Source organism: Battus philenor, unplaced genomic scaffold (genome assembly GCF_028537555.1).
Source record: "Battus philenor isolate CCGP_79_NKW_IND1 unplaced genomic scaffold, ilBatPhil1.0.hap1 SCAF_17, whole genome shotgun sequence".
Lineage (NCBI taxonomy): Eukaryota > Metazoa > Arthropoda > Insecta > Lepidoptera > Papilionidae > Battus > Battus philenor.
The window spans coordinates 4,442,525-4,468,065 of NW_027181679.1; the positions used below are offsets into that span (position 1 = coordinate 4,442,525).

General features: G+C 32.1%; 1 protein-coding gene across 1 annotated transcript in view; it reads right to left on the reverse strand.

Annotated features, from left to right (window-relative positions):
- Nucleotides 1-10,496: 10,496 nt before the first annotated feature.
- LOC137919753 (uncharacterized) overlaps nt 10,497-25,541 on the reverse strand; it is a 134,990-nt gene continuing 119,945 nt past the window's right edge. Inside the window, exons 12-26 of the mRNA XM_068762933.1 lie at nt 23,939-24,143; nt 22,787-22,951; nt 21,228-21,421; nt 20,551-20,647; nt 20,220-20,468; nt 18,537-18,811; nt 17,699-17,847; nt 17,465-17,619; nt 16,681-16,881; nt 15,496-15,640; nt 14,860-15,061; nt 14,206-14,341; nt 13,534-13,660; nt 11,636-11,768; nt 10,497-11,185 (exon numbers count right to left, since the gene is read on the reverse strand). Of these exons, the coding sequence (XP_068619034.1) occupies nt 10,582-11,185; nt 11,636-11,768; nt 13,534-13,660; nt 14,206-14,341; nt 14,860-15,061; nt 15,496-15,640; nt 16,681-16,881; nt 17,465-17,619; nt 17,699-17,847; nt 18,537-18,811; nt 20,220-20,468; nt 20,551-20,647; nt 21,228-21,421; nt 22,787-22,951; nt 23,939-24,143 (3,037 nt within the window). The 3' untranslated portion in view covers nt 10,497-10,581. The remainder of the gene's footprint in view (nt 11,186-11,635; nt 11,769-13,533; nt 13,661-14,205; nt 14,342-14,859; nt 15,062-15,495; nt 15,641-16,680; nt 16,882-17,464; nt 17,620-17,698; nt 17,848-18,536; nt 18,812-20,219; nt 20,469-20,550; nt 20,648-21,227; nt 21,422-22,786; nt 22,952-23,938; nt 24,144-25,541) is intronic.

The window sequence follows — 25,541 nt, forward strand, 5'->3', positions numbered from 1 at the left end:
CAGTTGAAATGGTGTCTAACAAAGTGTAAGAGCAGAAATAAACTGGCATCAACTCTTAAGGCTTCCTAATAAATCTGAACTAAGAAAACTTTTGATTTCAATATTATAAACGCTTTACTTATATAAACCGCTTTATATATGGATAATAACATTACGTATTTACTTTTAATTAAAACTTAGTTATATACTGAAAGGAGTATCGAAAATTCTGAACAATGATTGATTTTTGGATTACCATGGAATAGAAAGCGCATTGACGCAAGCGAGCTTATAATCTCCTTAATGTAGGATTTCTACGCCGTCTGGCTAGGAGTAAATGAAGCTGTAATTGCATTTTGCATTACTATATCTAAGAGTATTAAACAAGCCAAAAAAGCAATACTTTAGTAATACACCTTTTTACTTTTAATATTTTTAAATTTGTTTTATAGAAACGTTCCGCTCGGCAAAACAAGTGAAATCTGACTTAATGACAATTTTTTTCACTTCTACCAATGGAGGTAGGTCACTAACTGGTTTCTACCTTCTAGATGTAGGAAAATAGTAGTTGACACCTGGTTACTCACAGCAAAGTTATCTAGATGACTGATCTGAGGCGATAGCTGGGTTCAGAACAGGTGGACTGCGGACCTAACGCGCGTCTGCTGCTAATAGGGTTGGAAAAGTGGTGGAAGGAGGTCGGTTTTCTTACGCCCTGCAATGAAGCGGTACCACACCGCAGTAACGGCAGCCGTGGGGATGTGACCGCTTTTCATCCTCTTTGGCCAAATTATAGTCGGCGTTGAAGCAAAGGACCGCCGCCTGGTACAGGGGGGAGCTCGTACTTGTGAGTCTTTGCTTTTTTGATCTCTTTAGCTTCTATTTTATAACTATTGTCATATCTAGAGAAATCATTAAAAACCCGATCCAGTGTTATAATATAATAAACATGAATGTGACAAAGTACAAGAAAGTCGTAAAGCTATCGTCACCTTAGGCTATGAAAAAAAATTGTAACACAAATAATAAAATGAAATGAGAATTAAAAATGTAAATAAAATAAAAATAATTGTAAATAATGTAAATGAATGTGGTGATGGATGAAGGGCCTTGTAAAGACGGAAAATGGAATGAAAGGATAAGACAGATGAAATGTAAGAAGTAAGGAAAAGAATGAAAGTAATTAAAAGAAAAATAAAAGTCCTTATCACAAACTAGTTACGAGTACGAGAGACACCATATAGAAAGAAAACAAAAAAATAAAGAGAAAAATAACAAAAATCTGGGAAACAAAAGTCAATAATAAAATTAAACAAGGCTTAAAATGAAAATAGTGGGCCTGATATATTTTAAGTTGATAAGTAAATGATAGACGATCAGGTGAAACTTTTAAAAAAATATTTGAAAGACATAACCAATGGTTGGCTAGTAATATGAAATTAAAAGTTCGGTAAGATAGCCGTAGGTAAGGATATTGAAGATAAAGGGGAAGTGTATACTCGAATAGGAATCCACAAAATAATCAACTACAATTAGTTTTTGTTTGATACGTACATGAATACTTGAATGAGTACACTTATGTCCCGAGATTCTTTTGAAAAAGCTTATGAATATGGTATTTAAACTTTACTTTTATAATACGTGCAGTTCAAGCAATAAAATCAAAGTATATAGGTATTACTCAAGTTCTTAATTTAATTTGAGAATAATATAAAAAAATTAGATCGTTTTGATATGAATAGATGTTGAGAATGCGAAGTCAGTTCACTTTATTCGTTTCGTCCAGTTTTCGTTTCGCCAAATTAATAAAACGAAATAAATACAGTCTGTCCGTATTAATGAACATTTGTCGTTTTTGCTCGGTTGAACAGCACGGAAGTTTATTACAATACTTGTTTCATTTCGGTTGAAGAGCCAATGATGGAATTGAGTTAAGAAAGTTAAAATGTTCGGGAATATCCAATACAATTTATTTCCTAATTATGAATAAATTTGTTCTTTGATAAATTAATGCAGCCATTATTATTTTCTATTTCGTGTAAGACATTTTGGGTTACTTTGAATGGAACCAATAATCTATACTAAATTTAACCCGAAATTTAGAAACGTGGTAAAGATTACTTATTTAAAAATAAACCTTCAATTTCCCCGTCGTACAATCATCTTATATTCAATTGATAATTTCACAATGAAGTCATAATTAATGTAACCATAGTATAATTGTTGACTCTTATTTAAATGTAAATATTTATAATTAAATAAAATGTCAGAGTGAATGTGCGCTATACTGCACCGGTAAAGGACTAATACTTGCAAGGCCAGAAAATCAGAGAATACATCATTTTGATTTCATTCCATTACTTTCGTTTTTTGCGCTCATGTAGAACAAAATCTATAACGTGCAGGATATTTTGACATTTTTGATTGGACATACACATTATTTTAATATAAAATTATCTACCACAACTGTGTATTTACATAAAATGTACTTTTTTTGTTTGTACTAATATTTAGTTGTACCCAGAAGATGTAATCCAGCGAGTTCGATTCCCAGAATACAATCAAAAGTATTATCATATATATAACTCACGCTTTGATCATTTATTATATAGGATTGCCACTGCTCACAAAGAAGTTAGAGGATGGGCTGCAGCATCTTTAACGCACCATAATACCACACACTGCGATCGCCAACCCGCCTGCCGAGAGTGGCGATTATGATATAACCCTCTTAGATATCTTTAGGGAAGGCCTGCGCTTTGCAATGAGCAACTATGGGCTGAAACGACCACGAGGAAGATAACAGTAATCAATATTCTCATTCTTAATCAATGCATAAAATATATATTGTATTTGATTTACAATTTGTTTTTTTCGCCTAATTAATTGCATTCTTTATTATGAAGCCACGGACAAACGATACCCTTGAGTTTGAAAATAACACAGCATTGTTATTTTGGTTACGTATAAAGTTTATTTATTGTACTACTCCTTGAGTTGTATACGTTTATGGGAACAGCGCGGAGTGATTTGTCAGCTCGCCAATTTTTTACGGCGCACAATGTGCCAAATGCCAAACGGTCGGCGTTTCTTTTGTACTTAATACGGTGCGTGAGAAAATACACAAGCGCCTCACGTCTTTATTCTTCGTCTAGTAATGATACTTCAAATTGAAGTGTTATTTTTTTTTTAAGAAAAGTGATACCTTTTGCGAATTAAACTGTTTCATGTATCCACTGCTTTTGCATAAGTATACTTGAAATATAATAAGCGTGCTCTAACGTAACTGTGCGTAACTCACTGTGCCAATTCTTCTGCCATGACTAACGTTTGACCAAGTGATACTATTCGAGTTATAGTTTTGTTAGTGATACAAGAAGCAATGGCCAAGCGTAGACAAAGGACAGTGTTGAGATCGTAGGTCGTGGGTTCGATTCCAAGGATACAATTTATATAATTCACATTTTTTTTCATTAATGAGCATTGCTCACAGAAAAGTTTCCAGAGGATGGTAGCTGCATCCTCTGAGTATCATTACCACACCACATCACCACACTGCGATCGCCAACCCGCCTGCCAAGTGTTTCGATTATGGTATATTTCACCTTAGATAACTTTTGGGGAGGAATATGCTTTAAAGTGAGCGTTCGTGGATTGAAAATAGGAATAAGAAAAGTTGATAAGTAACTTCTGCTAAAATTTATAATATACAATTAAAGAAAATAGGAAGCTTAAAAAATAAAAGAAGTAACTTGTGTTGTTAGTTTCCTAATTTTAGAAAACTCCGTTTTTAATTAAAATCTTATTTATTAAAATTATATTTAAATTATATTCATATTCAAAACGAAAGAAAATTTATATTAAGGATTACCGTTCAATGCATGTGTATTTTATTATCAATTGCTTAGGTACATAAACTGAACAAAATTATGATTGAACAATTTAAAAATTATACTAAAAATAATGTTATTTAAATTAGCTCTTTACCAATCTTTTCAGTTATATTACAGTGTTCTATTATATATTTTTGTAGATTGACAACAACTTGAATTTCAGGTTTCAGCATCACTATGGATTTAACACGTTGAAAAATTTCGTTGTCGGCTGATAAATGCCTATAAATTTTGTTGACGGCTCGAAGAATCAACGCATCGATACCGATGGAACTAGAGGTGTCAACTCACCTTTCCGCCAAATACACAAAGTGGATCTTCGAGCTTTTCGATTACGTCCAAAATAGGCGATGTCGACTTTGAAAATTTTTGATTAACATAAAAGTGGGTGTTCGTTGATCACGATGCCGCAGTAATATGCGCTGGTCTGATCAGGTTTGAACAACACGCGATAACACAGTAACTGAAGCATTACACATCGCCATTGTCTTGCATAAATGGGTGTAACATATTGCACATTTTTTTTTTCCAAAATGTGGTCACGATCCTTAGTAGCAAGGGATACGGTACTAAGAGGAATATTTATTGGTTGATTTTTTTATTATTTTCGTTACGGCATCAGCCCACCTAGCCAAACAAACAACTGGGACTTAACTAAAGCAGGTGTGGAATTTTTTATATCATTTACCTTTAAATCCAGACCATGCACCTTATTTATTCTTAAAAGTAAAGAGCAAAGTTTATGAAATAAGATCTCAAAAAGTGGCAGCTGCTTTCGTAAGTAACGTTTTTGAAGCTGTTACTTCTTGCAGTTGTAGAAAATGCCACCAAGCATAGACTATGGGTTTATACACAGTCAAATTTTTGTTTTTGTTAATTATAGCATCACGTATCTATTCGTAGTTAAATATGATTAATTATTTTAGCTTCGTTTTGGACAAATATAAATTCTTGATCTAAACACTGTTAGACCAATTTCTTGAACCGATTGTAATTTCGAGCACAAACAATTTACATGAATGGCAAATACCTTGACGGTACAAAGTTACAGCGACTGAGCGGCTGTTTCACACTTCATCACTAAAGCAATCAGTGACCGCATAGATCTTTTAAGTAAAATTTCCGGCAAAATACGTATTTTTCGTAAATGCGTTTACGTGTTTAAATAAATTAAATATTATTTTCTTCATAATATATTTAATATGAAAAATAGTCATATGAAAAGATAATAATAATTAATCATAACAAATAGGTTGGACTTGTACAAAGTAAAACCACCCCGATGATATTCCATTATTGCTGGGTCACTCCATTATCATCATCGCCCATACTCGGGAGGTGATAAATTCCCCCTTTTCAAAACAGAACAGGTTTCCTAGAATATTATTCACCTTTTCAGGTTGTTCACTTGACGCGGGTAACACCTGCCAAGTCTATCACCCAAAAGCCGTGGGAACCAAGAGAACGAGCCATTCCATATGGTCCTACTGTCACCACATTCGACCGAGCACAGTCTCGAAGTCTTGGGAGAACGGTGCATCGTAATATCTACACACTTCTATCTCTACGGTTCAACAGAAAAGACAGATGTAAGAGGTATCCACCTCTGGCCTGAACCTATTGGCTAGTCAACGAAAGGTCTTTATCTATGGCCGGTCATGTAGTTTCATTTTCATGGTCGTATAGTTGCACTGTGGATGATCAGGCTACGATTACTGAAACAAGAAAAGAACAAAGTCCAAAAGGAAAGAAAACATGGGAATATAAGTAATGTTGGTTTTTTTTAGTAACATGGACTGAAATACAACATGTTATTGGAAACATCAACATTTGTAATGTAATTCAATTTTTTATTTATTTATCGAATAAAAACTGCCGTATTTTTAAATATTGCATCATATAAATTATTCCTTTGTCGGTGCATACATTCACTTATTAGTTAAACATAATTAATATTAACGTGAAGATTAACTTACGTAAAATGAAATTTACGAAAAAAATTAATTGAAAATGAATTTTATATTTTTGGAAAAAAAATGAACCCTAAAATAGACTGTTGTCAAAAATTTGACTTGAAGTCGGTAACGTTTATAAATATTAATATTATAATTTCTAAAGAGTAATCAACAACGTGTACAACAATAACTAATGAGAATCCATCACTTAAACATTCAAATTTCAATTCAGGGAGTAAAAGCAACCGGCTTACTTTAATCGCGGTGAAAAGAGCTTCATGTTAATTAGTTCTTAGTTTCAATTTTCATTGTTCACAATGTTTTATAAATAACTCGAGGTGCTATATTTACCTTGGTCTTTTATTGAAACGCTAATGTTAATTTTTGTGCACTAGTCTGTATTGTGGACATAATTAACATTATTTTAAATTTTCATGTAAATTTTCTTTACTGCTTTATCAAAAAAATGTACTTCACTTTACGAGTGACGTTAAAATAAAATGGACACTATGTAAATAAACAACGAGAAAAAGTATGAGTTAGTTTCAAAATAGTTCGATAACTCTATGAAGACTTTTTAATATATAGCTATGCAACTTCTAAATTGTATTAATAAAATTATAATTTTAAATGGAAGGTGTATTTTTAATACTGTTAATTTTTTATATAGTAGCTTGATGAATCATTTGACACTTGCGGATGGGCAAATTGACGTAGCAGTGGGTAGATCACATAGCGTTCAGAACAAGCCGTTATGGCATTAGTGTTCTCTAGTGGAGAGCACGAAACGGGAAACGCAACGTAGAACATTCACCTAACGAGTTGATGAAAGAAAAAGACTGCATAGCCATAGAATGGCGAATTGGCGAAAGTTGAATTGGCAGACTCATTGCGTAAAAGAGATTACTGCTGTAGCCTTAAAATTCTGTATTGGATATACCACAGGAACTAAGGAAGTGCGAAGCGGACCACAAGGTAAACAAAGTCCTGGTAAATATCTTCGAAAGATAAAGGGTACGAGTCGCTTTCAACGGTCTTATTAAAAATCTGTGGAGAAGGTGAATGTTTAGCTGCGAATCTAATATTATTTTATTAAAAGAATCTTTATTTATTAAAGTCTAAAATTTAAATCTTATTTATTAAAGTTTAAAAGAATTAACGATTATTTTAATTAGACTTACACTCTTTTTTATTATATTTACAAGTAATACAAGCGCTATTTATATTATAATTTATTTTATATAACATTCACTATTAGTCGGTACCAGTTTATTTAGAATATACTTTGTCCGCTATCGAATGTTACGTAATAATAATGCCTGAATTAATTCTCAAGGAATTATTAATTATGTTTCACCGCTTTACCTAATGGATAAGTTGGGTGTGTAATTATAACGGACTTAACTGTTTACCTAAATAATTACATTAAAGTATAATTAAAATCAATTCCTTTTTTGTTAAAAATATCGATATGAAAAGATGACAGAGAATACAAAAGCAAGGCATTCTCTATCTAAGATATCCTAGAAGAAAACTGACAAATATTCTTTCGAAGTGTGTCTTACTATATTAACTTTAATATTTTAACATAAAAAATATTAATATAACATTATAATTACACGTTATTACGTATATGCATATATACATAGGCAATTTATATCACATTTATTTTTTCCCGGTCTCATTGAAATATTTAGGGAATGCCTATGTCCAACTGTGGATATCCTAAGACTTAAATGTTGATTACGAAAATGGTGATGATACTATTTATATATACCTATAGTGAACTATGACAGACACTGTCCTGGGGAAATCAGCTGTGCCAACACAGTGGTAACAAAACAAACTAATATAAGTTTGTTCTGTATCAATTATAAAGTATGAATAAATGAGAAGCAGTGTAGTTAATACTTAGTTTATTTACAGATAAAACTAATCCATACCAACTGTACCCTAAAACATACTGACGCTCTTACGAATATCTTACTCGTTTAGCAAGACGTAATCCCACATGACAGTCTTGACAACCGGCACGCAAAATGATAAATTGTTACGTTACTAAGTAAGAAACAGCGTTATGTAAATCTCTCATCATTTATAAAAGTTCATACTGGCTTATTGTAGTTTTAAATGACGTCTTAAATATAATAACATAAAGTTATAATTACATAAATAATAATACTTTAATTTTCAATACTTTTTTAAATGTGTTAAATCTTCCATATATCTTATACGATGGGTATATACCGGTTTCTTCTCTTTATTTTGTTAAAGTAAATTTGCTAACTATTATAGTTTCATATTTCTATATATCATATATATCTACAATATATAATACAGTGTTCAAAAAATAAGGTGAATAAAATGTAAATTCTCTTTTTATTCCTCCAAATCAAAATTTTTCCCCTTCAAAGTAATCGCTTTTGCCGACGCTTTTTCCAGTCCCCGACTCTGTCGGATTAGTCTTTTCCGTGCCTTCAACACTTTCTTCAAATTGGTATTTATCTCCTCGACCGTGTGAAAGCGTCCCCGCAATGGCCCTTTGAGTTTGCTAATAGCCAAAAGTCGCATTGAGCCAGGCGAATTCGGTAGTTGCGGACTGATATGAGTCGAGTTTTTCACGTTTTTTTTTCCAAAATATTCAGCTATTTTGGTACCAATCGAGATTGGTGGTTGAATTCTGAATAGGTCCGTTTGTACAAATATACAAAACGTAACGTAACATGCATACACACGCAAACATACACCCACACATACACAAGAATACCATTCCAATCGGAACAATTAAGAGAAGTATACATGTTTATGTCTATTTATTATTAGTATAGTTTTTTCTTTTATTTTTTATCTTTGTGTGTGTACTCTGATAAGTTAAATTACTGTAATTATTGAATGCAATATTCTCATAAAAATAAGTTATTTCAATAACTATAGAACGTTTTTTTGTTGTTTCAATAACTTTTCGTAAATTATAATTGCGTTAAAGGTTAGCAAATGAAACGAAATGTAAATGGTAAAAAATTTATTTGTAAATAAAAATATATTGTATTCGTTTTAACGTAAATTATAATTCGTACGTATCTTAATTATATCTACAAGATTATTTACATACAGGTGTAACTATTTAATTTATGGTCCGAAGATTTATCGTTATGGAATATGTTACAAATTTAATCATGCTTTTAAAAATGGATTGATATTAGATAAATAAAATCATATATATTTATATTTAATGACATTTAATAAGTAATCTTTATTATTACGCGTTCGACTTATTTCATACGTAGATATTCATTACACATTCAGCATAGATTTCTAATATACAATGTTTATTTTAACAGATCTCTCAGATGGATAAGTACATAGGATTGTCATATGGTTATCAATATATTTACAAAATAAAATTTTAATACTGTGAACAACAAAACAATTAACATTTGTACAGAGCCAGATAATTATGTTTAAATAATAATCTTAATTATTTAATACACATTTGTACTATGTACGAATATTACATAAAATAAATTTGACTAGATAACCATGCTAGATGTTTATAAATAATGGATAACTATTTTATAACAAAATCAAGTAAAATTAAGTTCTCTACATTTAATTATAATTATTTTAAGAAATAAGAGTCGAAATAAAATGATAGTCGTATTTAACTTTAATGAAAATAAGTACATTATTAAAAATTGTTAAATAGAAGAAAATTCAAAATTTTAATTTCAATATATGTTAAAAAATATATAACTAATATTAAGTGATGATTGTTTATTAAAAATAAGACGTGAGTATTCTGGTTATAATGTCAATCTGATATAACTTCTTTTTCTGTACATCGATATATTTATATGTTACAAGAATTAAATGTTTTAACCTATTCTTTTTTTAATGCACTCAATTAAAAAAATAAAACAGACAGTTTTGATTTCCTTCTTGCCTGGTGAAATTACGATACCAAAGAGTTTTTAATAATTTCTACACTTTATTAAAGAAAAAGCAACGTGTGCACCATCAGCACTGAATTTTAAGATTTTTTCTCATTAAATTATACGAATCATTATGATAACAATTTATGAAAACTTTTGCTTGCTTAGTAATTTACAAAATTGTAAGGATAAGACGGTTTGATATTATTATTCATGTTTTCGTTTTATTATGTCGCAAAAGCTTATTACAGAAAAAAATGAAAGCTCTGTTTGTTTTTGAAAAGATCTGTAATATTCTATAAAATGTATGAAGTAGAATACCCGACGTTATTTTACCTGGTTTTAGTTATGTTTGTTTATTTCGGAAAATATAACGCAAACTCAATCTTAAATTAATCAACTGATTAATGTAGAGACGGAGTGATAAAATCAAATAAATTGCACGGTTTTACATTTTTTTAAATTTGTACGTACTTAGTGAGTAATAGTGTAGCAATTGATAAATTTAACATTAATATCAATTTATTACAAGTTTTAACGGATATTTTATATCTTTATTTATTTACACCATTAATAAACTTCTATTTACAAATTTTTGACAGATTATGTTTGATCATAATAATGATGGTTAAATTTAAATTTTTTACAAGTGTATTTAAAACTTAAAATTAAATTTAAAAGTAAAATATTGTTTCAGTTTCTAAAGTTTACGATTGAAAACATATGTACACAAAATTTATAGTTAATGTCTTGCATAATGCACCCCTGTTTCCAAGTTTTATTACATTTATTTATTAAAACTATACTTTATTTCACAAAATCCTAAGTCGGTGCCTTTTCTATGTGATCGTTTAATGGATTTTTCTTAACTAAATTAGTCCTATTTAATAAAAAATCCAAGTCGTTAGAGATTTTACTTAGCATTTTATTGGTGTCGGGCGAATCATACGCCTTATTCCACTGTTTATTCACTTGTTCTATATCTGATTTCACTTTTGGTTCGTCACATTCCACTTCCATGGACGGGAGGGATATGCTAGAAGTGAACTCGTGATTCTTGCTGTTCTTTTTTAAACAACTCTTTATGGGCGGTGATGGTATTCTAGAAACGTCTGGATTAGATTGCACGCATATGGAGCATGACTCTTTGGATGTGTCAAATCTTTTTTCGGTGTATGGTTCGAAGTCTACGGAACATGTGAGAAGGGGCACAGGGGATTCTCTTGGTGGTGGGGTATTGACGACTCCTAGTTCAAGGCAGACACGCGCTATGTAGTCTTTCTGCGGCGGCGACTGTGGTATAAGATCGCACACAGCGTGCGTGGTTGTGATATGCCGAGACTCGAACCGGTGCGGGGTTAACATGGAGTCCTTGTACTCTACGCAACGCACTATATCTGCGCGACTGTCCGGAGTAGATAGTCTCCTGTAAGTTTTACATCATCATTACGTCATACTTTTTTTCTCATAAAATAATCCTAATAGGCCAAAATTTGCTGCTAGGAGCAACGAATGGGTTATTCTGTCCTTTTTTTTGTGTTAAAACCTTAGTCTCTCTGTGACGCAACCAAAATAAAAACGCGACAAAAACTAAACATTTCACATACTGCTGTAGTTTCAACGGTGTTACTAAGGTTCTTATTCTTTTTGACGAATCGTTATTCTGGAAAAAGGCTGCAAATTTCATTTCACATTTTATATTATTTTACGTGTATCGCTCAATCTGTTACTATTACTACTATAACTAAACCTTATCAAATTTAACAAATACATGAAGCCTTGAGAAGTGATTTATGTTCTAAGATTTTAAGAACTTTTCAAATTGCTACTGTAATTTCATCTGGTAGCATATATTTGTTTACCTTATATACTTTACCTGTGCATTCTTGCAGGGCTCTCCAAGCCCGGGGCTCGCCAGTAAGATGTGACGGGGGAGACCGGCGATGAAGATGACTCCAGAACGCCAATACCTCCTCGACTTTCCACTTCACCTCCTTGTTTAATGTACACTAAAATTTATTTGGAGTATTTTATTTCTGTCTATAATGATTGATTGTATTTTATGATGTCTCTCTGAGAAACGAAATTTATAAGGTCGACGATTCAATGAAAAATAAGCTTACAGATCTATTTTCTTTATCTTCTTTCTTTATGTTATAAATAATTATTAATTGATGATAGGAGATACATTAGTCATACAAATATCTCATTTGACAGTTAAATATTTCTAATAAAAAAAATTACATCTATATTTATTTTCTGCAATGAAATGATTATTACTCGGATAGTAAGAACTGTTTTTTTTAAGACTTGAAATATTTTTTCGCTTCAGATACAAGTCTACTATAAGAAAAATGGATAAACGCATCTATCGCAATGGTGTGGTATTTCTGAATAAGACAATCGGATATTTGTTCTCAGGTGCAATTTTCTAAGGATGCTTACATCACTATTCATGAGAAGCGGTTATGTTATGTAAATAGCACAAGTGATGCCAACTGTCGGAAGATTTTGAATGCATGCCGTTTTTTTTAATAGGTTCTATATTCCACAAATATTAGCGTCCGTGCCTTTGTTTTAGCAATAACGCCTGATATTTGCGATTTTTTGCATGTTAGAGTGTTTAAACTATATAAAACTAAGCAGATGCAGGTCGCTTGCAAGCGATCCTATTGGAAAATTATGGGGTAAGCCCATGTCTAGCAGGAGTTGATCCCCATTACTCTTGGCTACCATGGCTCTTGTCTACATTTAAGCGATTTTTGAATAAAATCTGTTTGTTCACAGGTTATTAAAAGCTAATTTTACTGAATAGTATTTACTGTAAGTTCTCTTGCGTTTTTTATTTCTGACGATTAAAAAAAGAGAAAATTACATGAGTTTAAATAGCAACTAAAGTTACGTAGCGAGAGGAGCAATAATGTATAATAATTAAAACTATAACTTGGCTGTGCTTAGGCTCTGTCAAGTTGAAGTGTACTTTAAAGACTCCTTGAAACACTTACATATAGCATTACGTTGTAGAAGAAAAAATTATACTTGACGTGGGGGTAATGCCTAACTGGCCTTTCGCAAAATAGACTTAATATAGATCAATGGGACCGGCTCTTACAGACACCCTCGAAATGCATTTTGAATGACCGCCCAAGCCGAAATCTAGTATCGTTTCGCCCGAAACCCTGACGTAGCATTCGTCTGAGCGACACATATATTTTATGGTAGACAAATGTGTATTACCAGTGATGCGCAGACGAACGAAAAAAATTTAATAGACATATCGAATTGGCGAAAGTTGTAGTCGCTGGAAACAATCGCGCAAAACAAATGACTGCTGTGACCGAACTTTAAGGTTAAGTAGTGGAAACTACGGGCCACTAAGCGCAGCGAAGGACTTTCAACCACAATGACCCTTATCAAAGTTGTCTGGAAACGCGGGAAAACTGGTCGCTTTCAACCAGTCCTACTAGAAATCTATGGAGATCTAAATCTTGTGGACGCACCACGACTGAAAACTGGCGGTGAATCCGGTGTAAATAAAAAATTTGAAGTAACCACACAATTCGAAGCTATAATAAACAAACTCATGCTTAGTCACCGTAAATATGTTAAGATTAAGAAATTTTAATGATTTCAGGGCAAACAGCATTTGAAAGACAAAAAAAATGATTAACAATTGTAAACGTACAATTCTGAGATGTTAATATTAAATAAAGAACAAAAGTTAAAATGATGAAAATAAAAACAAAACTGGTAGATTTACTCGAAATTACTGACAGCTCAGTGAAGTATCACCGGCTGGGGAATCCTCCCAGTCCCGATGCGACGGCAATGAGAGCATTCTTTTTGCAGATTGCAGGCACTCGTCGTCGTGTATCACGTAGCACACCAGCATAGCTACACCCTAGGATGTAAAAAAATTGTAAACAACAAAAATAATCATTATAAGTATAATTTAAAAGTCTATTATATTATTAACAATAAAAATTTGCATAAAAAAAAATTGCGTTGTATTTTTATTGGCTTAAGAATGTTTATATACTTAAATGTCGGTGTGACCGCATTGTAAAATCGTGTAGTAACTGAAAGTTGATTATAGCAGAGTAAACTCGTATTTTGTCAGTTTCTTGCTAGTGGATATAAATAACTACACACTGACGACATCATAAAAGAACTGTCTCGTTAAACTTTGGCGCTGTTAGTCGAATATTGGAAATTGCTCGGAATTTGTGTTATTTTCGAAGTTATTGTAATTATCGAGAGTTCTATCACCCATGTTGTTAGATGCTTTAATCGCTCAACAGATTTTGATTATGAATAATAGTTTTTGGTTTGCAATAAGTTGATTGTTTCGATCGATGTATGACATGTAACACAATCATATTGAAAATATTTGTGTTTATATCCATATCTGTTTTCCAAAAACCAGTTGAAGAAGTATAGACTTACATTGGCCAAGACGGCTGCAGAGAAAGCTGCGATTTGTGCGATGTGTCGGGCGCCCGGTTGAACGTATACCACACCCGTCGCTTGAGCAGCTGAAGTAGTGAACAAGAGCGCCAGGGTGTGGCGAATAACGCGTCGTCTGTTTTTGATATTAAAATTTAAAACACACTTTACTTAACTGATTGTAGTTTTATGGATAGCGTAGTAGATCGTAATATAGTACTGCTACGAAAATTTATTTCATAGAAAAGTGTTGTATCCTGTTAAATTATTGGATCTAAGCGCTAATAAAAATTGCTGTGCTTCACGTAATTTGGAATCTTCCCATGAAGCGTTACTTTACAAAGAACGAGTTATTCTGGACGATAATCGGACTGTAATTGCTAAAATCGAATAAAAGATCAAAATTCTAAATATCAGGGATGACTACAGCAAACTCATGTCTATTATTCTGTATCTTGCTGAACGTTTTAAACATATGTACTTTAAACTGTATTTACCAATTAAAAATAACCATAACACTGAAACAGTATATATTGGTTTATCGAATTTTTACTGTCCCCTCCCCATGCGTACTACTTAAGAACATAACTGTGTTTTGAAAAGTGACGACAAGCTTTGTTTTTATTTTAAATTGAACAATTAAAAAAAACATACCTGTCTTTAAGATAAGATCTTCTTTCTGCTGGTATTTTATGGGTAATTGTTCTAAGTCGCAGAGATGCACACAGGGCCAAAACTAAACACAGTAAAGCTAGGAGAATGCAGCCTGCTGCACACACGACCTGCGCTGCTGACCCTATTTGCAACGGTGCGCCACCCCAAAGTCGCGCAGTCAGCCAGGCAAGGGTGCATACGCCTTATAAAAACCAAAAAAATTGTTACAGTTGTATTAAGAATTTAGAAAAATAATAAGAAAATACTGTTGGAAAGCAATAGATTGAGCAAACTTGTCGTGAAATGATAAAAAACAGAACCGACTAAAAGAAGGCTTTTTTAAAACAAAATAAAAAGGCAAGATGGCTTTTTATTTTGTTTATTATTAGAATAAAAAAAAACAACGACGAATCCAAACTCGCCTAGACTTCGTTCGTTCTACTCGTCCTATATCCCTCAGTATCATAAGACAAATGTTTACGACTCATGTGTATCACCAGTGATGATTAACTTAAGCTATCACTTTCAAAATCACTCAAAGAACCATGGACAGAGCTATGGGAGGAATGTGCAGATTCACACATTCCAGTTAGAATTCTTGGAGTATTAATAAATTTGTAAAAATATTCTACATACCTGCAACTAAACCAACCGATGGTGCTCGCTGACCTCTGCCAGCCAATTCAGCTTGAAGCATCAATGGCTGTGCACATAGTGCTGCACAACCTGCACACCAGCACGCCGCACAGACCCAGCCAAGCGCTCCGGGGCACGCCTCCTCCTTCCAAATTGTATTAAAAACTTAATCATTTACTCCCGTACAATACATTTCATAGATTAGAATACGTCTTTACACAGTTCCACATGAATTTATTTTCATAATATTTAAATAAATACGCAATATTCATTTTCCGAAATATTTTTAATTCTTAATATTACGAATAAATTTACAGGTTTTAAAATACTAGCATGAAAACAAAGTATATAAAATTATTCTTGTATATACAGAATTAATTCATATATAAAGATATTAAAATTATTTATAATTTACCACATATCCCTGCACACTCTAATGCCAAAAGTAATTGGTATTGTCATTCCAATAGGAAAAATCTGTTAGTATATTATAACTCAGAGTAATTAGTTTATATTTATTAAATTTTTAATTAATTTGAAAAATTTGAATGAAAGTTGCATAGTAATTATCCCTATAAAGCTATAACACCACTAACCAATTAGCCTGTATAATGTAATTGAATTCAAATTAACTTAACACGTATCGATATTTTCTGTAAACAACAAACATTTTTTAATTATTTTAAATCATTAGTTGTTTAATCAAAATGTGTTAAATTTTAACATGTTTCTTTAAATCTATGAATATAGTTTGACTATATATTTTACACCAATCACGTATTTACAAATTACATAAAACCGCGGCTAGTGCCGTCTTGACATAAAATTTAGCGGCCATATTGATTTAGGTCAAGTTTGATGAAATATTAAATCGTGCTTGAGATCGTGACCGCTAGTTCGAGACATCTCATAACTGAAAATATGTTTTTTTAAATAACGACATTTTATTAACGAATGTGGTGTTTATGTAAGATACTACAATAATCACTTACTGCAAAAAATTTAATATTTATACTAATAGATATAATTCGAGCGAGCATATAAAGAATGTTTATTAGCACAAATTGCTAATGTAAGTTTTATGCCCAAACGCAAATTTGTTTGGTAATTTCATATGACCAATAAATATAAATCGTATGTGTGCGTATTTTAATCCTATACGTTTACTCAATGTTAAATGTTTACCTGTCGCGTATCACACTCCAGTAGTGTTAGCATTGCAGCAGAATGAGTTCCAGCAGTCGCAGCTTTTAGCAGTGCTGGCAACCTAGGTTTCCTGCCAGGAACCAGTGCCAGTAGCTGTAAGGCTGCAGCTGTGAGGCACATCGCCCCACCTAAACCCACAGTCACCTTAACCACTCCTCTTAAATCCTTTTCTACGTCAGTCTGTAAAAGATAAACTTCGTTGGCACTATTTCTTTTTTTGGTTAATATTTTTTTTATAATTAATTTCATGTATAAATGTAAATAAAATAGACATAACGTAAATATTTTCATAACTAGTCATATCCAAGTCACGTTTATCTAACGCGACTAATTTTCGTTAACAAATCGATGATAACATTTGTAAAGAGAGATTGGTCTAGGATTATATGACAAGCTATAGCCACTAGAAATTATAATTCGTGAAAATGATAAAGATAACAATAATTTATTCAACATTAGAACTTTTAACAGGGCTCTTATAGATCTTCAAGTTTTTTAAATCTATTTTTTTTACTCCACTTTGTTCCGCACGATGTTATAGTTCTGGAGATGAAGCAGAAAGATACTCCTTAATAACACACCTTTTAATAAAAGGTAACAATACCATTTATGAAAACAAAATAATCAAGTGACATCGTTGCAAAAAACTTGAGATCAGATATACGAATAGAATAAGTTAAAAGAAAGAGTTACTTAACATGATAGATAAATTACTAATAAATAAAACCGTTCCGTCTGTAGATAATATTTCTGTTATACTCACGAGTTTTGATCGGGATATCGTAAATAGCGCGAATGTACCGAAACCTCGGCACCTACAAGACACGAACGGCGACTCTGGAATACGAACTTCACACGCTTTAATATTCCACGCCCGAGGATCCGACGGGGTGCGTAATCCACATGCCAGTTTTGATGCTACATAGAATAGGAAAAGCTTTAAAAATAAATAAAAAAAAGTTCAGAAGTACGAAGAAGTACTAGAGTAAATTCTTACCAACTGCGCTATAGTTTTTCGAATGTGTGAAAAGCAAAGTGACAGAATGTTGCAAAGATTGATCCACACCGTTGCCATAAGCAGACACTTGTATTTGCTGCGACGATGGAATATATTCCAGTTCACGGCCGTTTCTTGAAAATGAGCGGCTAGAAAATAGGTTCGAATGTGGTTTAAAACTTTAATCAAGACGGCTGCTCCATTGGATTCCTAAATAAAAATCTTTTTCACCGTACCAAAAAATTAGAGCTGTTGTTTACAATTGTATAAAAAACCTCTCTATCTGGTTGATTAATTTCTTTTGTAGATTAACTAATGACAACTAAAACATACATATGCAAAATCTATCCTTGCTCTTTCATTAATCTTCCTTAGCAAACCTTAAAGATTTTCTCAGGCAATATATGTGAATATAAGAACTTAAAAAAAATTAATCACTGCAATTTAATTCATGGATATGTATATGTGCGTTTATATAATATAAAAACTTGCGCTTATGTCAACTTATATATTTATCTACGTAGACATTATGAATATCGTAATAAATCATTGTTTGGTAAAAAAGACAGATTTGTTTACTTATAAAATCAGCTTTTACCGTGCTTAAACATCTTGTAATTTGTAGCATAAATAGAATAAGCCAGCTACGTAGCTTACTTTGATTTTTTAAATATTAAACTTATTTAAAGAGAAAAATTTTAAAAATTCTTAAAACTGCCTATAACGTCAAAACTTGTTTAAAATAGGGGGAGAAAAATGCCAAACGTATTTTGAACATCAAATAAAATCTTTACGAATCGGAATATATTAAATATTAAAGAATTTCTATACAACTTACTTGAGCTCAATTGATCTCCTCAAAGAAGGAAGTCTAGAAGTTAAGTCATTATATAACACGACAACCACCGAAGCATTCCCGGAGCGTCCTATTAACTCAACACCGGCTGACGAGAGCGCCCATTCGTGATTTCCGAGGGTAGACGGAAAATTGAAGTGGGCTGCATTGTCGTCTTTTACCGATTTCGTTTGCACGGTAAATTCTTGATTCGTTATATCCACGTAATCTTTCATCCCCGCTGTTTCGACCACAGCGTTTTGGAGCTCGTATATTTTCTAAAAAACATCAGAATTAATTATTTAACTATATAAAATAATTATGATAAATGTCAGAGGTATAAATGTCGGCGTTACCACGTTGTAAAATCAGGAAAATATACGTGATACATTATTACATCGTGGTCACAGATTCGTCTCTTTGGTTCAGTTTTCACACCTATATACATATCACCTTGTTTACTTAGAATTGCTGATTTTTTATCTGCCAGGTAAGTAATTAAAGGCACTAATGGTTATTAGTTTACGATAAGTGAAAACGGATTACACTAAGTAATGGAATACGTTTGAACTCGAGGAAGAATAAACCTTCAAATTGAAATCTTAATAAGATAAAACTTGATTACTATATTAAGTTTACATCGAAAAAGTGCACCGTCATAAAAAGATCATAACGTAAAGAGGCTATAAAGTTCTCAAGAATATGTTTTTGACTTTTATTTTTAACATTAAAATCATTTTTTACTAAAGGGAAAGAATTATCTGTAGCTAAAAAGACTACAATGTTCATAAAAACAGATTCAGGCCTTTTTTCTTTATTAGCAAAATAATACATCCAATGTGATGGACGTACGTTGTTCTTTAATCTTCTCATTTCTCAACAAAGAATAAAATGCCCCTTTGCTGAAGAATAAAAATAAGTGAACTGTGTATTCGCCTACATTTTTGTGTTTTATTGTTTGCCGCTTACTGGCAGGTGAATGTCTCGACGCGTTCGTTGCACTTAAAGTTTTTAAAAAGTGAACGATGAAAAGAAATCGTTTTTGCAAGAGACTATCTGGTAGCCAACATTTATCTTTTTGATAATAAAATAACAGAATCCTATCTTAATAAATAATTTTCTAAAAAAACCATATCTTGAATATTCTCAACTTTGATATATAATGCATAAATTAGTCACTATCAGGTTTAATTAGTTAATTATCACTAGTCCTTCAATAAAGAAATTGTCATTAAAAGCAAGTGGAATATTGCAGATAAAAATACTGATTAATATTGTAGAAAACTCAACATAAAATTTAAAAACATTTAGTCTTGACTTGACACATAATCGTGCATCCCCTTGTGGTATGGCTTCTGAAGTGCTTTGGAATATAGTATCTACGTATCGTGTGGCTAATCTAATTCCATTTGTGCCGTTTGATCTGTTATCGTACGTTTGCATATAACAATATTCTACCAAAGATATTTCCATAAAGCAGCCACTCAAATTGAATCACGGCCCTCTCGGCGAAGCCAAGCTTCCATCTCAGATCCTTACCATTCAGTACCCTATAGAAGTTTAGCAGCCTACATGGTAAAATATGTAAAGTTAAATCCCAAGTTGCAGCTCCCAAGTTGGCCTTAGACCTTAATTATTGTTAACTTAAGATTTTGTCCGACACGAAATCAATACATATAGACTTACCTCTTCATCAAGGAACGCATCTGGATGTATCAGAAGAGTATCATATATCTTAAGCAAGTGTTCAATACTATCAGCTCTATCTTTTGAATTACCGGCTGCTGATAGAAGGTACTGTACCATATTGCGAGCATGCCGTAAGGGTATCGCTCCTTCACCGGGGTGTGCTGGTAGTGAACGGAGTATTGCTCCATACTGGTGTGCAATATCAGAAACATTTGACCAAGAATAACCGTAAGAAACACGAGTAAACTGAAAAAAAAAATTTATTAAAATATCACTTGGGGATTTCGTCGTTATTAATTTGAAGGTTTGAAATAAATTAAACATTTACCTGTTCGTATATGTCTCTTAATGAATCCGCAATACAACCAGAGAAATCAGGCAACATCCATTTAACACCATGCTGAGCTGTTTTTGGTTCACAAAACCTACAAAAAGTTGTTTTTATACAGGGTGATTAAGATTAAGATAAGTGTTAAAGTTTTAAAGTGTTGGCTATATAGCTTTTAAGCTTTTGCATCTATTTCCATACACTCTGTACAAACTGATCGCTCAAAAATATCACAATGTTACTTTTTTTTCTATTTGTATAAGATTGGCAAATATCATCTGTTACTACAAAGTGAGCAGGGAAAGATAGTAAACAGTAATTAATTTTTAAATGAAGTTATTTGAATTTTGAAAATTGTTTCTTTTACTATAATTTAATTTAAATTAATACTCTTTATAAAGTATAAATAGTAAAGAAACAGTTCAATGGGCGGTCTTATTACACGAAGCAATTTCTTTCAGACAACCAAAGAATGTTAACGGTAGGATAGTAAAATAATTGAAAAAATAAAAAAAATCATGCCGTTTCTTATTATTTTTAAAACTACTGATTCTTAGATAGGGTATACCAGAAATTTATTAAACATTTCACATTTAAACTTTTTATATCTGTAGCGATAAAGCTGTACAGAGATTTTCTTTAGCTTAAATGTTCATAGTAATGATATTAAACATTACCTCGTAGTTTCTCCAGCGTGTCCAGGTGGACAGGAAGCGGAAGCAAGTGCCCCAGGTGCAGTTTTCGGCCAACGGAGACCATGTGAAGCTTCAGCCGCGCATGCTTCATCTTTGACTCCAAGGGCCCACATTGTTACTCCTTTGGCATTTGTTCCCGCAACTGATGACACTTGACATCGAAATTCACTAGATTTCTGTGAAAATTTTAGCTTGTTACAGTTTTTTTTTTTAGAAACAATACAAATCTTTATAACACCAATTTGGTAGAGGACATACGCCGTCACACTGCATACGAATGTTTCTTTGTTCTCGTTGTATAGTTATAACAATAGATTAGTGGCGGTGACAAGAAACACAAGAGACTAATTATGCTATAATTACATAGCTTAGTAATAATTTTTTATCTTCAATTTGAAATCAATAATGATGTCGTCCAAACAAAAACCAGTACGAGTCTATTAAATAATGATGATTTTAGTTGAAAATATGTCTTATGGATTAATTGTTGTGTCTTATTTGTGTTAGTTATTGCAAAAAACGACTGCTTGTTGTATGCTTTTAGAACAGAACGTGTTTGAAGCCATTTTAATGCAATTCAATATACTTCTATCACTCTGACATTCTTTGTCTGAGGTACACGAGCTATCGATGTAAATAAACTATAATGGTAAATAGCTTTAAAAACCATTATAAACTTAATTTATTTTAACTTCGGAAACAACAATATGTATATTTTTAACTTGAAGTTTCTACCTGTGGTGAAAGTTGTTTATATGCATTTATATATTTTTTTCTTTATTTCGTTGAATTATTTTTCGAGTATATTTATTGTATTAACAACATTACACGGAAACACTAATTGAGTTGGCGATCAGTAGCCACCGGGTTTAAAAAAAATAATCAAATAACTGGGTCCGTTATTAAAACCAGCGCTGCGCGGGTTAAGCTATTTCGCTGTACGCAATTTTCTATAATATCTTGGTTGTAGTAATTTTAATAATTTTAGTAATTTGATGCATAATTTATATGTTATAATTGAAAGCCAATAATAACCCTAACTATACACAAGGTTAGCATCGCTTTCACTCTTTGTTAAAAAAGGTAATCAAGGACATTCGAAAGAATACCATAAAATTATGTCGCCGGTTAGGCTGGTGTGGTTCAAATCGAGCATATTCTTGAGATAAATATTCACAAAAGATAAAAGTTTTACAAAAATAATGATTTCTCCATATTTTAAAATATGAATAATCAAAGTCGAAACAAAAGATAGTACGTTTCATGCATTTCACGCACTTTTTAAACACATGTTATTTCCAAAAAAGTTGGTACAAATCATAATACTAATGCTAATTTTTACATAAGATTAGATACACAGTTATCTGTTCATTAGAACCCATATTTTTTTAATTGCGCAAACGCTAAGAAGTTGCCGGTCTATTGTATATGATTATTATGTTTTGTTCTCACACTCCTAATAATGTCTCATATATCTCTTCATGCAACATTCCTTTAACACAAGACAACCAGTCTTATTCGATACACATAATAATACTTACTTGAACGTTGTACAATTTTAATACACTGCCGGCAGGGTAAAGATCTTCCCAGACTTCTCTACCTGGAGCGAGTTTTAACAGAGTTCGTTCCCTTGCCCAACTGAAACCTAGAGCTCCGTGAACTCGACCGGCGCCAGCTAAACACGTGATGCTTACGTTATCACCCTGTTAAAACAAGAAATCTATTATAAAGACCCCATCATCATGTCCAATATCCGTATTCAAATAGATAAAATCACAGATAAATCTTAAAACGTATCTACTGTTTTATTTAATTAAAGAAGAACGATATATCACCTCTATGTTAACTAAAATTCCGCGATTTAGTAACGAATATTAAAGATAATGATAACAATCTAAAGATATCTTACTAATGAGTAGTTCATATAAATTCGCGGAATATTTAATTATTTTAGTATAATTTAGCAACAAAAAAAAATTATTTACGTTAAAAAAGTTTTAAATGTCTGCCGTAAAACTAAAAAGACAGTTATGTACAAAATCGCAAATGTTATGCTATTTGAAATTTAGAAAACGTATACCAAAAATTTCAGTACAAAATTTCGATATTCACGTTGTCATGGTGGTACTAACGCATATAAAATCCCATCCCCATCCTCTCCTCCCGAGGTTGTCATTATAGCTGTTTAAGGAAACAATATTCTCAAATGATGGGTAACAGGACCTCCTGAACATATTTTGAATTAAGGGCTGCCAAACGGCTTACCAAGTGTACCGAGAATTAGCATACGACTAAAATTAAAAAGATCAGGCCCGCAGTCCCGGCAACTCCGCTATTCCTGGCAGGAGTAGCAGCCATGGTAATGGCGGAGTAGAGGGAGCTGGGACTCTCCGACAAATTCCACTTTAATTTTTGATAGTAACATAACATACATAAACTTTATTTACAAAAAAATACGTGCAAATATCTATAGTAAACAGAAGACTTTAAAGCCAGTGTCAGCAATAGATGTTGCACAGTTGAAATGATGATAATGATAGATTTCAGATACTAGTTTTCAAGGATATTTGTTTGATAATACTACGGAAAAATATTAATAATAAATAATTTAAATTTGAATAAGAGCACGATACAAAATAGTCCAGCTGTGGACATCTTACCACTAAAATGATGATAACAATGATACTCACCTTATTAACAGTCAAAGCAGAAGGTACTAAACGTATATCAGGTGGACGGAGAACTACAAGTCTTAGAGCTCTACATCGTCGACGTCCCGCGTCATCAGCTGAACAAGACCATCTTCCGCTGTCAAGTGTTCTTGCCTCGGATACACCGAGTACTGACATACGTCTGCCTAATGCATCTTCTGCTACAGTTCGAGTCCAAATATCTCTAAAACATTAAGTATTAATTTACCCCAAAACAAAATTTATTATGTGTTAATAGTAAATTTTGTCAATGTCATGTTAATGATAATAATGTCGTCTCTGTGATTGCTTTTGAATCGACTGATGATGGACAGATGTTTAGGATGATAGGTAAAGCTTTAGATGAATGTATAGTTTATCTGTTGTATGTACACCCTATACGAAATCAATAGTTTCAAAAGTAATAAATAATACAGTAAGAAATAGCATTTTCAAAATTCGAATAACTATAATACATATTAACATTAATAATTGTTTACATTAGATACTTACAAAGCCTATCAAATTATAATAGTTTCAAAATAATCACTTTATACAAGTTTTCATGAAAAATGAGCTTGTAACTTATCACGTTGTGTTAGGTAGAGGAAGATAATTACTACTTATATATCGTTCGCTTTTAAAATTAAGTGAATTATTGACGTCTTTGCAACCCCTACCAAACAAAAATATTTTTCCTGAACAAAAGGTTGAGTTCACAGTGTCCATTTGTATGCTTTGTTTTGAACGTACAACAGTTAATCCGCTAAATTTTAACTCAAACGGACCATCAGGTAATTTATTGGAACTTTATAATTTACATTTAGGATAGGGTGTACATATATATGTTTGCTATGACTATATATATTGGACCTAAAATATGGGTCATTTCGCCGGAAATTTTTTAGTTTAGTAAAATGTTTCATCTAATGTTGTCTGTTGTATATTTATGTACAGACATGATTTCTAGTACTTACTATAAACGATTATCAACTTGGCTATAAGATTGTAGCGAAGTAGAAGTGTCTAGCATGGAGAGCCATACATTGTTCACTACTTAGTAAAAATGAACGTACTTTAAAGGTTTAAATACGGTTCATTATAGAGAAATGCCTGTCGCCTCTTTGTGATTTATTTATCCATATTTCTCTTACAATAAATAAATAAATAGATTTATTCTTTATTTAATTGTCATTTAAGCCTTAGGAGGTCCGCTGCCTGATTCCGCACAGACTTCCATTCAGACCGGTTTTTGTATATTTATGACTATATTAACATTAACTTGAGTTTAATTTTAATTTGATAAATGTTTATCGATTTTTTGAGACATTACAACATATCGTGTGTGGTTATGATAAATGTTCTAACATTTGTATGTTTATTAATCATTCCTTTTTTAAATTTTGTAATATATATATCTTGGAGGTTTTATGTAAAAAATAGCGGAATGTGATATTATGATGTTGCTAAGATGTCCAAAATTTATTTTTCGGAGATTTTCGAAACTTTTACAGTGCCATCTTATATTTATTTAGTACATTATATGCGTAATATTTTGGTTATGCGTAATATTTATTAAAAATATTTATATGTAATATGTTAT